The sequence below is a fragment of the Osmerus mordax genome, chromosome 3, assembly GCF_038355195.1.
Source record: "Osmerus mordax isolate fOsmMor3 chromosome 3, fOsmMor3.pri, whole genome shotgun sequence".
Taxonomy (NCBI): Eukaryota; Metazoa; Chordata; class Actinopteri; order Osmeriformes; family Osmeridae; genus Osmerus; species Osmerus mordax.
In genome coordinates this window covers 5,693,537-5,708,987 of record NC_090052.1, presented here as the reverse complement: position 1 = coordinate 5,708,987, position 15,451 = coordinate 5,693,537, and the positions used below count along the sequence as shown (strand labels likewise).

The following is a 15,451-nucleotide window of genomic DNA, read 5'->3' as shown; positions in this document are numbered from 1 at the left end:
TGAAAATTGCATGAGGAATGTTATCGGGATGCAATTGTGTTGGCTGTGGGAAACTGGCGTGAGTGAAGAAGGAAAAGGAGGAGGGAGGTTTTCAGAGAAAGAAGGGCACATGATTTAGCAGAAGCATGTGTGAGTGACTCAACTCACAGGTGTGGCCCGAGACAACGGTTCGTGGACCACGACACTCCGAACTGTCAATCTTCAAGAACCGCGACGTGTTGAACATACTTCTTCAAACGGAAGACTACACATTCTAACTTAAGTATCGCGAACCCAGACATCGCCGTAAGTTTTAACAACACAATCGTAATTGGTCTTAAAAATACCTTAAAATATTCTGGTACTTCCGCTGATAAAAGACGATTCTGGACATGTTTTATTAGTAGACAGCTTGAAGTTCTTGGGCTACAGGCTAAGTTAAGCAACTAGCTAGTTATCTGATGGCATTAGCACTAGAGCTAGCCTACGTAATTTGCTAGCGCAGTGTGGGTGGCTGTTTGCTGGCTAACAAGCGTTAGCTCGCTAGATTGTCGCTGATTTTATTGAGCTACTGCTGTTTCCAATTCTAGACAACTTCGTTATTGTTTGCAAAGTTAAATAATGTTAGCAGCCTAGTTGCCAGGTCATATAGTTTCTGAACTAGACGGTATTTAGCTAACCTTATCACCACTTGACAAATACTGACTTTCTCTAGCGGGTTTGAGTTGACAAGATGAAAATAATTACAGAATGTTCTTTGGCCTGTGGCTGGAACATATACTTTTCTTCTCCAGAACATTGTTTGCTAAACTTGCTAAGTTAACTAGCGAGTAACGATAACTTATTTAGCATAGAATGTATTCATATAAGTTGATGTTACTGTTTCTGCGACCCAAGTAACATCTCGACACTGATTACACACCCAGTTTAGTTTAGGGAGCTTTGTTTGTGTACTACTACTACTACTACTTACTGTAACGGGAATCAGCTATTTCTATTCCTATTTTCTCTTCCATTATTTTTAGTGATAGTCAACTACACTTTCCTGTTCTCATGAAAAATGACTGCTATGGCTGTATTTGTTTCCCCCAGAGTTATAGGGCCAATTTCTCTTATGCCAGTTTAGGTTATGCTTTCGTCCATCAATGTCCATATTGAAGTCAGAAAACCTTTTGGCCTCTCCTTCACCCAGCTACCTAATGAGTTCAGGTGGAAATTCATGGAAGCCTATATGTGTGTAGAGAGGGTGTGTGCAGTGCAAGTTAAATTTAGTATCACAGCTGTTATAAGGACAGGGTACACAAACAGTATTGACATAGTGGCAAAAGATCATCAGAAATGTATGACAATTCAATAAAGTGCCAGGCTTCTATGCTCATCTTCATATTAATTTACCATTTGTTAACTGTAACATTAACTTTCTCTCTCGTTCAGGGATTTTGGCAGGAAACAGACACGCTAGCCACTTCTCTTTCACCCATAACCAAGGAGAGGAAGCGGGATTGAGACTGGAGGCAGCTCAGTGGATTAAACTTCTGTCTAAAAGAAGTCTATTTTTTCTAAGAACTGTTTCCGTACAGCTATGATACCAACACTGGAAGAGCGTATGGAAAAAAAGAAAATGGATCTTTAACTGTAGTTAATTACCTCTTTTGTGCGGACATGGAGGGAGGTGCAATTGCTTGATTGAATAGTCTTGAACTGTAGTGGAGACTTTCAAGCCAAGTCCATACTGTTGCTGCCATTAAACGTGGGGAACAAATGTTTTAAAAACCTTAGGAACTAAGTGTTAAAACAATGCTACAGTGGACTGAGGGAAACAGAAAGAGGAGAAACTGGTCATGTCTGACTGGAATAAATTGGGAATCCCCGACATGTGTTAGTGGGAGGAACTGGAACTGAGGTGGGATCACAGGCCATAGACTCCAAGATAAAGAAGACTTTGGCACTTTGGAACACGGTGTCAACGGCAATAGAGTTGGACAGTGGAGATAAATTAGAAATTCAACAGTATTTTACAAAAGTTAATTGTATTGGATCTAGGGAACACAGGATTCTGCTGCAGTAGAACCACATTCATTGGAAGAGGAAGACACATCCAAGAGAGCTCTTTAAAATGGCGGGAAAGGACTACAACCATCTCTTCAAGCTTCTAATCATCGGAGACTCCAGTCAGTGCATCTTAATGTTCAAATCCTGGCAATAATGTTGAGTTATCCTAAAGTTTGCCACAATATCTAGACTTGTTTTGCAATTCACTTAGGCTAGATTTGAAACCTTGCATTGCCAGTAGGGTTGCAAAATTTTGGGAATTTTGCCGCACAATCGTGGTTAAAAGAACCAGATTTAATGCAAATTCAGTTGAATTTCTACCCTGTGCATTCCCCCATCACATGCACAGATAATTTATAGAATCATGCACACTACAGCAGGACTATTGAATTGCATTTGGGCCCAAGGACTACATCAAGTTAGTACGTTTTGGGTAATAGGGTAAATATTAGTGCTGTCAAACGATTAAAATATTTAATTGCATTGTCATCGTTAACTCGCAATTAATTGCAATTAATTGCAAATTTTTATCTATTCTAAATGTCCCTTGATTTCTTTTTGTCCCATTATTTTTTTCTCATTTTAATGCTCTTATCAACATGGAAAAGTGGATCGTATTGCTTGGTGCAAATGTTTTTTTTTTCTTTCATTTTTTTATGAAAACAACATTGCAATTGCCTGGCTTTGACGAGGGGGCGGAGAATTCGCATCATCTGTGTGCTTGGCCATCAAGTGGTATTTCAGACTGGACATGCTGCAATGATGGCTCAGTTCACAACGACAAAACAAACAGATCACTTTGGTCTTGTCAATGGAACCATTTGGCAACTGTTTTAACCCTTGTGCTGCCTTCGGGTCACATGACCCAAAGGTTCATAACGAACCATCGTTGTGTTTACCCAATTTTACCCAATATAAAAATTATTTTATTTTAACCTTCGCAATGTGGGGGGTCTGAGACAGCCCAACGGTTAAAAGAAAATGCTTTACTTTGTTTTTGTATGCGGTAAAGTTGTCGCAATACGACGGTGGGTCACAACGACTGATGGGTCAGAATGACCCGAAGATAACACAAGGGTTAAAAGTAAACTTTCCATTCAGAACTTATTGGCATCCATTTCGGCGTCTCGCGCTCGCCATCCACTCAAAACATTAGCCTACTACTCTTTAGACGGCTCGCAAACCCAAACAAGTGTGTGTGGTGTGCCTGTTGTTTTGTTTCCGGTCTAGCTAGATCTGGTGTGGTGTTGTAGTTTTTCTAACGTCAGTAGTTCTTGCAACAGCATGTGAAAAAACTACAAAGTTTGCTAGGCCAAAAAGAACGTTAATCTCGCGATAAACAAATTGACGCCGTTAAAATGGGTTTGCGTTAACTCCGTTATTAACGCGTTTAACTGACAGCACTAGTAAATATATTTGATGTAAGGTATTAATGTTTAAATAGCAAATACAAGAAAGTAGGTTTTAGTTTATAACTCATAAATTCTGCTTTCTGATTGAGAAGTGTTCAATATTTAAAAAATTCCCCAGTTAAAATTCCCATGGAAAGTTTCTGAAAATGTAACAGACACATTTTTTGCCCCTTTGCAAACCTAATTGCCAGTAGTGTTATGGTATAAAGGTTCCAGTCCAAATGCCTTTACATGAACTCAGAAGTATCAGGACTGGTGTAGAGGCTCGTGCTTTCATAGGGATTAGGGGTGGGGGGAAAATCGATTTAAGTTTGAATCGCGAATCAGTCTTCTAGCGATTCACATCGATTCACAAATGTCAAAAATCGTTTTTATTTTACATTTATTTTTCATTATTACAATTTTTGTTCCACACTTAACTGCCTATCAAAGTTAAATAGAAACAATTAACACCAAATAGCAAACTGGAATCAAATGAAAGCATATATTGAATCTAAATTTGATTAAAAATTCGAATCATGACCCCAGGAATCGAATCGTGAGGTACCAAAAGATTCACACCCCTAATAGGGATGCAGCAATACAGTTAGCCCACAGTTAAATACATACCTCGTTTTTTTTAACCACAGTTTTCGGTTCTGATGGCTTGGCACATAAGTGTTTTTTATTTTTTTTATTCGCTTAGGTAACGGCACTGGGTTGCACCAGCAATGCGTAAATTCAAATGTAGCCAAGAACATAACTACTAACTTCGGTTGGAGTTTATGTGCTACTACCATTTTAAGGGCTGCACCAACTGAAATAGTTCCAAGTTAGACATAAGTCACAACTTAAATCTTACACTCAGCCCTTACTAGGTGTAAAGTCCTCCGTAAAATAACGGTTGGCATGGTGCGTCGTTTTGAAGGATGGGGTCATTTGGAAGATGAGGCGGAGGCAAATTATAATGGCTGTTTTTTTGCGTCGGCAAGGTTTTCTTTGTGATAGATTACACCCCTTGGACATTTATGATGACTTTGATTTATACCTGCGCTTTGGTTTTCCACGAGCGGAGATACAGAGAATTACCGACATGCTAGCAGCAGACTTGCAACATGACCGACAGAAACAGGGCCCAATTCCGTCCCTAAAAGTGTGTGGCAGACTGGCACTAAGATATTTTGATACAGGATCATTTCAAAACTAGGTTGGGGATTCAATTCTAGTGCATACATGTACTGTATGTAAAGGAGAAGTTGCGCTATCTTTGTGTAAGCGCTTTAACAACTATGTTCAGTTTCCAACATCAGATAACCGATATCCCCGACATACTTGGCTGTGTAGATGGCACCCACATCAAAATGAAGGGACCCAAAGACAACGAGAATTACTTAGTGAACAGGAAGGGATACCACTCAATCAACACTCAGATTGTGTGTGATGCTGACCTTGTAATTATAAATTAGGTGATCAAATGGCCAGGGGCAAAGCATGACAGCAAGTGTCAGTGAGAATGTGTGACAGTGACAATTCAGCACACACAAAGACCAGAAATGTGGTTGAGTGGTGCATAGGTGTTCTGAAAAGCCGATGGGCCTGTTTGCACAGAGGTATACAATTACACTTAACTCCAACGTCATTGCCTTCTTTATTTTTATCTCTGCAGGCTCTGGATCCTCATCTAACTTAGTCTATACCGACTGGATACTGCATTAAGTTTATCAAGAACAATATCTAATCATAATTAGGGATGCACCGAATCCAGATTTTTGGGGTTCTGCCGAATACCAAATCCACTGGTTAAGATTCTGCCGTATCCGAAACCGAATACCGAATCCTACTCCCATCCTCAGTCCATTAACACAGTGAACACATTAATGAAGTAAACAACGTCCACAGCAGTGTAGTTTTCATTTGATTTGATTTTAACTGTAAAAAAAAGAAAAGAATGGGCAACATTATGCCAGGAAGACAAGTGGGAAAAACTATTTTGACAAATACCATATGACTATGTTTACCCTATCTCAAGATCCAATCAGTATCCAAAATATTAGACTTTTAGATTTATAGAATTTATTTTGGATGTTTCATACACGTTTTAACAGCGGAGATGTTGTGTATTGTTTAGGGTCCTTGCCACCACGAGACCAATTTGCATTGCAAATTGAACATATAGCTCAACTTGAATCGCCTTCTGTTGACTGAAAGTACTGCCATACAACACTTTTTCTGCTTCCATTTTCACTTTCTCTCAGCCTACTGCATTCCACCTACGTAAACACCTTCCTGTAATCAATGGCGGCGTCATTACGTTGACCAGCGTAGGGTTCGGTTCGGTGGAATTTTTTTTTAAGGTTTGGCCGAAACCGAACCCCGTCAAAAAGCCCAATATTCGGCCGAATCCTGGATTCGGTGCATCCCTAATAATAATCATCCAAATGTTTGAAATAAGTTTTTGTTTTTAATGTTTTTCCTATTCATTCTTTCTTTCTGCAAGGTTTGACCAAATCGGAACAGTATTAGTAAGAGTTGGCTGAATGCAATGGCTTATTTGAAAGTGTGATGGCATATGCCTTTGCTTTTAGATCTTCTTGTCGTGTAAATATTTCCATGTTCAATTTGATCTTTTCAAGCAAAAATTTTATTTTCCGGCTTAAATCTTTTGTGTTTCCTGTGTGAGCTTCTCAATTTCAGATGTAAAGATTTGACATCTTAAGGCCTTTGCACACTGGACACAGGTTCTTTCACTTTTATAAAACCAGGTGTTGAGGTCCAAATACAATGATGTGATCCGCCATGTTCAATGTTCTGACAGTTGTGACATGGTCAACAACTTGCATTTCGATTGGTCAGATGTGCACATGACGGACGCAAAACCTCAAAAATCTAACTGGGTCCAAAAAAGTAAATGCCTCAAAATTGCTCAGACAAATAACGTCACTGATGTGCAAGCTTGCACTGTCTGGATACAGGTGCGAATTAGAGTTAATATCAACTTCTGTGCTAGGAGCAGGAGGCCTTCTCTTGCCTTTAGCACACTTGGCTGCTGGTGGTTGGTGGCTGCTGGAGTTATCCTTATGGGACTGTGAAGGCTTACTGTTGACTACATTCAGTCTAGTAAAGGTGGGTTCTGGGGGTTAGAGGGATGCTGGCTCAAGCAGACATGCTTCTGCAGGTAGGGGGAGAGGTTGTTTGACTGTATGAGAGAAAGGTGGTGCTGCTGGTGGGTGAGATTCTGGTGAATCCAGTGCTGGAGCTTCTTCTGCTGTTCTACTCGTAACCCCACATGAAATGCCAATTACTGTGGGGGAATCCTCTCCAACAATTTCCAATACTAGATATGAGAATGGTCCCCTGTCTGGCTTTGGTTCACCTCCTGTTGGGAAATTTCATGGAAAGTCCTCAATGGCTTGTATCTTCAAGTCGATCCACTTCTTCGTCGCTTCTTTTAACATCCCTGTGCTCCACTCCTTTTGCATTATGGTGTCTGATATGCAAGCCCAAATGGAATCTGCATATTATTTTTACATTTTCTGTGGTTATTCAGACTGCAAATCTGTGGAATTTTGCGGATGGAGTTATTATAGCTTTTAAAGATATTCAACCTTTTGGATATTTTAATTGCAGGATTCCTCCATTCTCATAAAGATCGCCCGAAAAACTCCCTGGCCCTGTCTCTTGCTGTAATTTTGATTGACAAGTATTTCCGTCTCAATTCTTCTGGGCTGAATCTTGGCATTTTTGGCTAACATTTGAATCTTGGCTACAGTAGCTAGTCTAACATGAGCGTTACTGCATCAGTTTCAGGGGGTGACAGACTTCCTTTTATTACTATCACATAGAATAGAGACATACAATGGGCCTCATTCACCAATATCTTCCTGAGTTATTTCTTAACCCTTGTGTTATCTTCGGGTCATTCTGACCCATCAGTCATTGTGATCCACAGTCGTATTGGGACAACTTTACCACATACAAAAACAAAGTGAAGCATTTTCTTTTAACCGTTGGGCTGTCTCAGACCCCCCCCATTGCGAAGGTTAAAAGAAAATGCTTTTTATTTGTTTTTGTATTGGGTAAAGTTGTGGCAACACAACGATGGTTCATTGTGAACCTTCGGCTCATGTGACCCGAGGGTTAAGAAAGTTCCTAAGAAAAATCTGATGTGATTCATGACGTGTTCCTTAACAGCAGAATTGTTCACAGGTGTGGTCTGAGAATGATGAGTCCCAATATTTCGTAAGTTGAAAGCTTGTGCCCCGTTGCTACTATTTAGCATAGGTAAACGCCCTGTTAATTCCCATAAAAGTGCATGAGATGGCAGGGCTGTGTAGCCTGGTCCTAACCAGACCCTCGTACATTTAATTTGTACAGAGGGTCTGGGATCGCTCCATTGACAAGCGTTAACTTCCTTGAAGGCGGGTACTCTGATGAAGTTTAAAACTATTGGATCTGCCCAGAGACACTCCAAGAAATCTGCGAACGCAAGCTGTCATGAGTATTTTTTTTTCAGCTTGTTCGTTTGGCCGATCAATGTCATCATGACACGCACACTTTTTATTTAGAGTCTTTGGGTCTGTAATTTACAGAGCCCCAGACATGACTTCCGAAAAAAAAAGTGCCCACGAAAAAAGTGGGCGCGAAATCCTAATTCGTGCCCACGAAATGGTAATTTGTGCTATTTTGGGGATAACAAAATATAGCCTAACTATATTGCGGGCAGTTCTGCTATACCTGTGTGGGGCACATATACCCAGAGCAAGCTAAAGGTGCAGTCATGGACAGAGATGATTTGATTGTATTGTATATTAGGCTGGTGAATGACCGTGGTAAAGTTGGTTTGAAGTTGGATATTCAACAGATATTCGGATGCCCAGTATTGTGTTATTTTAACCGGTGTTAGCACCAGGGCCGGATTAAGACATTTTGAGGCCTGGGGCTAATTACCAGGATGAGGCCCCTATATCGCCCAGACACCATATAGATATATATCATGACACGCACACAAACCCACGCCAGGTGCAATGACACATCAGTGCTTTAAAGTCTACAGAACCACTCTATAAATATGATTAGTTTAAACATGTGACTCACCATCATCACATCAATTATATTAAAATGCCTGTTTTCTGCTCTTTCTCAATGCAAACTCATCAATGAGCTGTTCAAAGTCCAGTTGGCGCAGTATGTCATGCTCTATTGTCTAGGAATGCACCGAATCCAGGATTCGGTTTTGGATTCGGCCGAATATTGGGCTTTTTGAAGGGATTCAGTTTCGGCCAAACTTTAGAATTTTTTTCCACCAAACCCTACGCTTGCACTACGCGCGCTACGCTGGTCGAAATAATGACGCCGCCGTTGATTACGGTAAGGTAATAAGGTTACGTAGGTGGACCGTTCAATGCAGTAGGCTGAGAGAAAGTGAAAATGGAACTCGTGAGCAGAAATAGTGTTGTATGCAGTGGCGATTTCTTTAACCCTCGTACTGCCTTCGGGTCACATGACCCAAAGGTTCATAACGAACCATCGTTTTTTACCCAATACAAAAACAAATTAAAATAATTTTCTTTTAACCTTTGCAATGTGGGGGGTCTGAGACAGCCTAGCTGTTAAAAGAAAATGCTTCACTTTGTCTTTGTATGCGGTAAATCTGTCGCAATACGACGGTGGGTCACAATGACTGATGGGTCAGAATGACCCGAAGATAACACAAGGGTTAATTCAAAATAAACCTTCAAACTTCAATAGCTTTTGGTCATGTGACCTATAATCCTCAAATTCATTTCAGAGTGTTCACTGACTATGCATATATATATATTTAAAAATATATATTCCTGAGGAGCATGCCCCGGACCCCCCGAGGGGGTCGGATCCTTGTCACCTTTTTAATCCCTGATGAGTTTGCACCCCTGACTATAATATAATTATAATGTTGAGTCTTATGTAATATTGTTTATGTAAATCCAATGGAAGATTTAAGAAATTAATCAAATTGACTTGGTCTAATCATTGGGAACTTTTAACCTGTAACTGGTAGGTTGGTTGTCTTGTCAGTACTGTGGAAAAGGGATGCTTGATTTCCTATTGACATTGTCATCACTTTCTACTTTCTACCTCTGTCTCAGATGTAGGGAAAAGCAGTCTACTTCTGCGGTTTGCAGACAACTCCTTCTCTGGTGTGTTGAAAGAGCTCTTATTTCTGGTGCTTTTATGAATGTTTACTTTAGATAGAATATGTTATGACTGCCCTTATTCATGTTTTCATGGGGAGGGGGGTTGAGTCAGGAAAACTAAACACTATTGTCTTTGGTGACCCTCAGGCAGCTACATAACTACAATCGGTGTGGACTTCAAAATTCGTACCATAGACATTGATGGGGAAAGAGTTAAACTGCAGATCTGGGACACAGCAGGGCAGGAGAGATTCCGAACCATCACCTCCACGTAAGCCATCTGTTTATACTCTAAAACTGGGTCATGTTAGATTCACATAACTCATGACACAGCCTGTGCCAAAATGAAGAATGTATTTTATTAAGTCCTACAATCAATATTCTTTGAAAAACTTAATTTACCATCCTTTTTTACGCGTTCTTTCTTGTCCCACAGATACTACAGAAACACCCATGGAGTAATCATTGTTTACGATGTCACAAATCCGGAATCTTTTGTGAATGTGAAGAGGTGGCTAAATGAGATTTCTCAGAACTGTGACAACGTTTGTAAGATTTTGGGTGAGTTTGGGTAGCCTGGTCCTAACCAGACTCTCGTACATTGCATTTGTACAGAGTCTGGCCTCGCTCCATTGACAAGCGTTGACTTCCTTGTAGGCGGGTACTCTGTTGAAGTTTAAAACTATTGGATCTGCCCAGAGCCACTCTGATCTGCCATAACCAATCACTAGCGTTCGCCTTAGCCAATTCATTCACCACTACTGTAACAGAGCTAGCTGCCGTAGCTGGAAAATCAAACTGTTCCCAAACCCCGTGGGGAGGAGGGCCACAACATTAAGGCCACCAACAAAACTCAGAAAAACTTGTTCTTGCACCGGCTTTAGCTGTTGGATATTCGGCAGCGTTGCCACAACGGACCGACTGGCTTTGCTCGCATCTTTCTCCGCCGCCATTACGGAACTACAACACAAACTAGCGCACAACATCAACGTCATTGTTCTCAGCCACTCCCTCTGTTCGCTGATTCGCCGGTAGAAAATCAACCTGAAAAATCTGACTTACGCACCTCATGGCCAGACCTATGTACAGAAGCAAAAATAAAATTGAGCGGAAGTACGTAGGAGGGCAGAGCCAGGCTAGAGTTTGGGCCCTCCATAGGTGAACTTTGAGTTATAGACAGTTCAAGGTCATTTGATTGATGAATAATTTAGAAAATGTATAGGCAAGTGTGATATCATTGGTATGGTAATTATTTTTCAATTGTGGTGGTTAGGTAAAAGACTGTTAAATGTGAGTAAAGATGTATTAGGAAGAAAAAGATGTACTGTAAAAGTACCTCAATCTTTCTCACCCTCCATTCTTTTGTTTTACCAAGTGGGGAACAAAAATGAAGACCCCACCAGGAAACAGGTGGACACCCAGGATGCCTTGCGGTTTGGGGAGTCAGTGGGAGTCAGGGTGTTTGAGACAAGTGCCAAGGAGAACATTAATGTAGAAGAGGTGAGCTGAAAATCTGCCTTCTTACATTGGGGTTCCAGACGGGGGTGTGGTGGGGGGTTGGGGTCAGTCTATCCTTATTACCTCTTTGTTCATTGTTGTAATCTCTGCTCCCACTTTCCATTTTTCCCTCAGATGTTTATGGAATTCACTCACATGGTTCTTCGGGCAAAGAAGCAAAGCCAGATTCGTACAGAGAAAGAAAGGGAGAGAGAGAAGGACACGGTTCATATCAACTCACATAGAGACAGAGAAAGGAGGAAGAGGGGGAAAAAGTGTTGCTGAATTATAGGACCAATGAAGAAAAAGACAAACAACTGTTCAGACAATGGCCCTGTTTCTAAACATGATTGACAGCAACTAATTGGGGAAATATCCCAACCTAGACTATTGAATATAACATGGATAATGGAGGTGTGCAAAGTAATGTTTTGTATACACAATTAATAGATGTATTATTGAATGGTTCTATGTTTTCAGAAGAGGCTACACTGGGTAAAAAGGGGTCTGGCTTGAAATGAATAGGATAGACCAAGGGAGAGTTCTGCCAAAGTCTATCACCATTGAATGGGGAAAAGACTGGAATTTATTTTGACTTTGCACTAAGAATGGGTGTCGAGATGGCAGTGAACCACTTATGTGCCAAACTTCTTTTGTAGTTATTTGTGTTTATTAATGTCATTTTATAATTGAAATGGAAACGGCTTCGCAGAAATGTCAAAACGATCATTAAAACCCTAATCTAGCAACAGACTTGCGATGTGTTCACACTTGGCAGGTTTGGTTTGAACAAACTGGTGTGTTTGTGGGAGTCAGGTGGCTGAGCGGTTAGCAAATTGCGGCAGTAATCCTAAGGTTGCTGGTTCGATTTCTGCCCGTGCAAAATTAAGTTGTGTCCTTGGGCAAGGCACTTCACCCTACTTGCCTCGGGGGAATGTCCCTGTACTTACTGTTAGTCGCTCTGGATAAGAGCGTCTGCTAAATGACTAAATGTAAATGTGTTCAATACTGCCTTTTGTAGGGCAATATTGGTCCCAACGTCAAAAGGGGGGTTGGTATGTTGGTTCCAACATTAAAAAGGGGTGAGTATGTTGACACTAACCAATAGCATCGAAGAGTAGATGTTCAAAACGGCATGTTACATGTTTTCTAATCAAATATATTTATATAGCCTTTTTTACTAGCAATGTCACAGAGGTCTTAACATACGCCCTAAGAACTGCCCCTCAACCAACCCAAACCCTCAAGGAAGACAAGGAAAAACTCCCAGAAACGAATTTGAGGGAAATATTTAAGAAACCATAGGAGGAGGAGGGGGAGCAGGAGTAGTAGGATTATTCCTCTTTAATGTAGAGGGTGGTTACGTGCAAATTATTTCAAATGTTTTGAAGATGTTTACAGATTTCAGACTGAGGTTGAATCTGGAATCAGAGCAGCACTGCCACCTATCTTAAAGCACAAACAATGTGTGAGTACGCAAAATCCAGAGGTGACGCTTCATTCAGAGGGGTATATTCATCAGGCTTAAGCCAGGTTTTGGTGAGTCCAATCAGGTCCAGACTGCATTCAGGAGCCGAGTGCACCAGCTGGGCGTAAAAAAGTTGGTCTTAACTCCTACGTCGGTCTTAGTTAGACCGACGTTTTAGACTTTTTCTCGCCTTAATGTCCTTTCCATATGTTGCCTATAAACAAGACGCGCTGCATGTGCGATCAAACTGTTGTACATTATAATTACCATGGATATTAGTCCGATTTTCTGCTGGTGCACTCGGCTGGTGCACCAACATTTCCAGAAGTCAACTGTGGACCTGCAGATAATGCTAGTAATTCAGAGGAATACCAGGATCAGGCTGATGAGGGACTGGTTACTCAGGTTGTGACAAGTGTTTCCAAACAGGCGTTTATCTTAAACATAGGATGACATTTCCAGAAGTCAATAGCCCAGTCCGAACTGATCTGTCGTTTGAAATTATGTCTGATGATGAGCATCATATGAGGAAGTCACCATTAGTTGATGCAGGCATAGGCATGGTGTCTTATTTTCCTCATGATTACATGCATCTCGCCTGTCTTGGGGTAGTACGTAGACTGTTGGATTTGTGGATTGCATCAGGGCCCTTACTCGGCCGCTTGTCTTCTCATCAGATGCAGCTTATCTCAAACGAACTTGTAGGCTTAAGAAGCTTCATTCCCATGGATTTTGCTCGTAAACCCAGACAGCTTTCAGAGAGGCTCAGGTGGAAAGCCACAGAGTTGCGACAGTTCTTGTTGTACACAGGTCCAGTGGTTCTCCGAAATGTGTTGTCAGCTTCAGTCTACAATAATTTCATGTTGTTATCGGTTGCCATTTTCATCCTTGCTAGTCCTTCATTGTCAGCAAATCTTCATGACTTTGCACACACATTACTTGTTTCATTTGTGACACATTTTGGTGAATTGTATGGTACTGAATTTGTTACTTACAATGTTCATGGGCTAACCCATCTTTCCGAGGATGTTAGGATACACGGCAATCTGGACCTTATATCGGGATTTCCGTTTGAGGATTATTTAGGTTAAATCAAAAAGATGGTAAGAACCCCGCATCATCCACTAGCCCAGGTTATTCGGCGGATCTCAGCAATGGCCCCTTTTACAGTGAATGATGAAGCTTCACATGGAAAGAGAAAGTTGCAGAAGGAGCATGACCGTGGCCCAGTTCCACCCTCTATAGTGGGCCTGCCAGTACATCAGTTCCAGGAGCTTTTCATAGGTGGTACCAAAATTAATGTATCAAGTGAAGGAGACAGATGCGTTAAGATTGGTGGTTGCATTGTTTTGGTTGACAACATCCTTCAGTGTCAGGATAAGATACATATTGTTTTCAGGGAATATGAAGTAATCGAACCATTTTTTGAGTATCCTCTGAATTCTTGTAAGTTGGGTATCTTCCTGGTTGGCAACATTTCATCAACCCTGAAAATCACTGAGTTAATTGACCATGTTGAGAAATATGTGAGGTTACCAAAAAAAGACAAATTTGTTGCAGTGCCACTACTGCACTTGTGTCAGTGATTTAATTTAGCCCTTTCAGCAGGATAAAGACAGTCCTTTCCCCATTTGGTTCTCTGTAGAGTCAGTTGTTTATGTAGCACCAAAAAACGCATAGATAGGAATGTTGTAGTCTGCAATCTCTTTACCATTCTACTGAGCGGGATATAAAAGCCAGTAGCATCTCCACTATCTTTTTACCTCTGCTGCATAATTACCTTTACAAGCTTGATGTCTTGAGCCTGGTTGTAAAATATAGAGGCTAGCCAAGAATTTGATTGGAGACTCCCTGGAATTGGGGAGGTTGTTTTGCCGTTGACTGGTTGATGCTAAAGTTAATATCATGTGGACTTCTGGTGCTTGGATTTTGGATAGCCTCGGTTTGTGGTTAACATTAGTTGTTAGCAACCCCTTGGTGGAAGCACGAGGGGGCAGAGGGTTCTCACTGATGTCTTAGCTATCGCCGTTCGACGTTGATTTCTTTGCATCAAGATACATCGTACACGTAGACACCGTAAAACTATACAAAAGAATGCACAAATACAACAATGTAAATACACACAGGTTATAGCACAAAGGAATTATGTCTCGAACGTGTGCTGCTAGCAATTACATACATAGCACGTGCGGAGGTAAAATATTACAAAGGAATGAGAATAAGACAAGTTTGACAAGTTCAACGCATATACATATTACCTCGCTCCGCTTTCCAAAGGGAAACCAAATGTAGTATTATTCTGTTCACCAAACACGATTATTTAGAAACGAAATGCTGCTTCTTTTCATAACGTATGCATTGAACTTCTTTCCATTCAAGTCATTTAGCATTTTACAGCTGCACGCACCTACGTGATGACGTAAACAGCCCACAAACATCAAACAAGCCGGTCATTACACAAGTGCTACTTTGTTAAGGGGGCTGCATGTATGCTGAGATCTGTATACTCAAGCACAGCTATTTTGTTTACTTGAGGTTGTAAATAGTTTCAGTTTTCACGTTGGTCAGATGTTGTCAGTTATTTGTGTTGGTACCATACCTACCTGCAATAACTAAGATTTGTTTCAAACAGAATGTTTAAAATAGTTGAGTTTTTGGAAACTCATGAGGTGGAGCTGGTCCCAGCAATTTGGGAGGAGAATGGCCAGTGTGGTTGGCCAAACTTGAGGGGCATGGCCCTCCACCAGGCCGTCAAGAACCTAATGGCTCCTAGCCTTGACTGGGACCGGTGGGAGGTCCGCACGATGTATACAACAGGTAAATTTGACTTTTAAAGCTAGGTTTCACTTATTCTGACATTGTATGCATGACCATTAGCTAAGGTACATTGT

The 15,451-nt window shown here is 41.0% G+C and overlaps 1 protein-coding gene across 2 annotated transcripts; it reads left to right on the top strand.

Annotated features, from left to right (window-relative positions):
* Positions 1-117: 117 nt before the first annotated feature.
* Positions 118-11,884, top strand: si:dkey-16l2.16 (ras-related protein Rab-35). 2 transcript variants are annotated; one of them, XM_067232498.1, is made up of 7 exons: positions 120-285; positions 1,414-2,150; positions 9,548-9,598; positions 9,743-9,866; positions 10,032-10,156; positions 10,971-11,095; positions 11,228-11,883. In XM_067232498.1, exons 2-7 carry the CDS (start codon positions 2,096-2,098, stop codon positions 11,375-11,377), a joined length of 630 nt encoding a protein of 209 aa, XP_067088599.1. In that variant the 5' UTR covers positions 120-285; positions 1,414-2,095; the 3' UTR covers positions 11,378-11,883. The 2 variants fall into 2 exon arrangements, with proteins under 2 accessions (XP_067088601.1, XP_067088599.1); XM_067232500.1 differs by lacking the exon at positions 9,548-9,598 and having other exon boundaries at positions 118-285; positions 11,228-11,884.
* Positions 11,885-15,451: the final 3,567 nt, after the last annotated feature.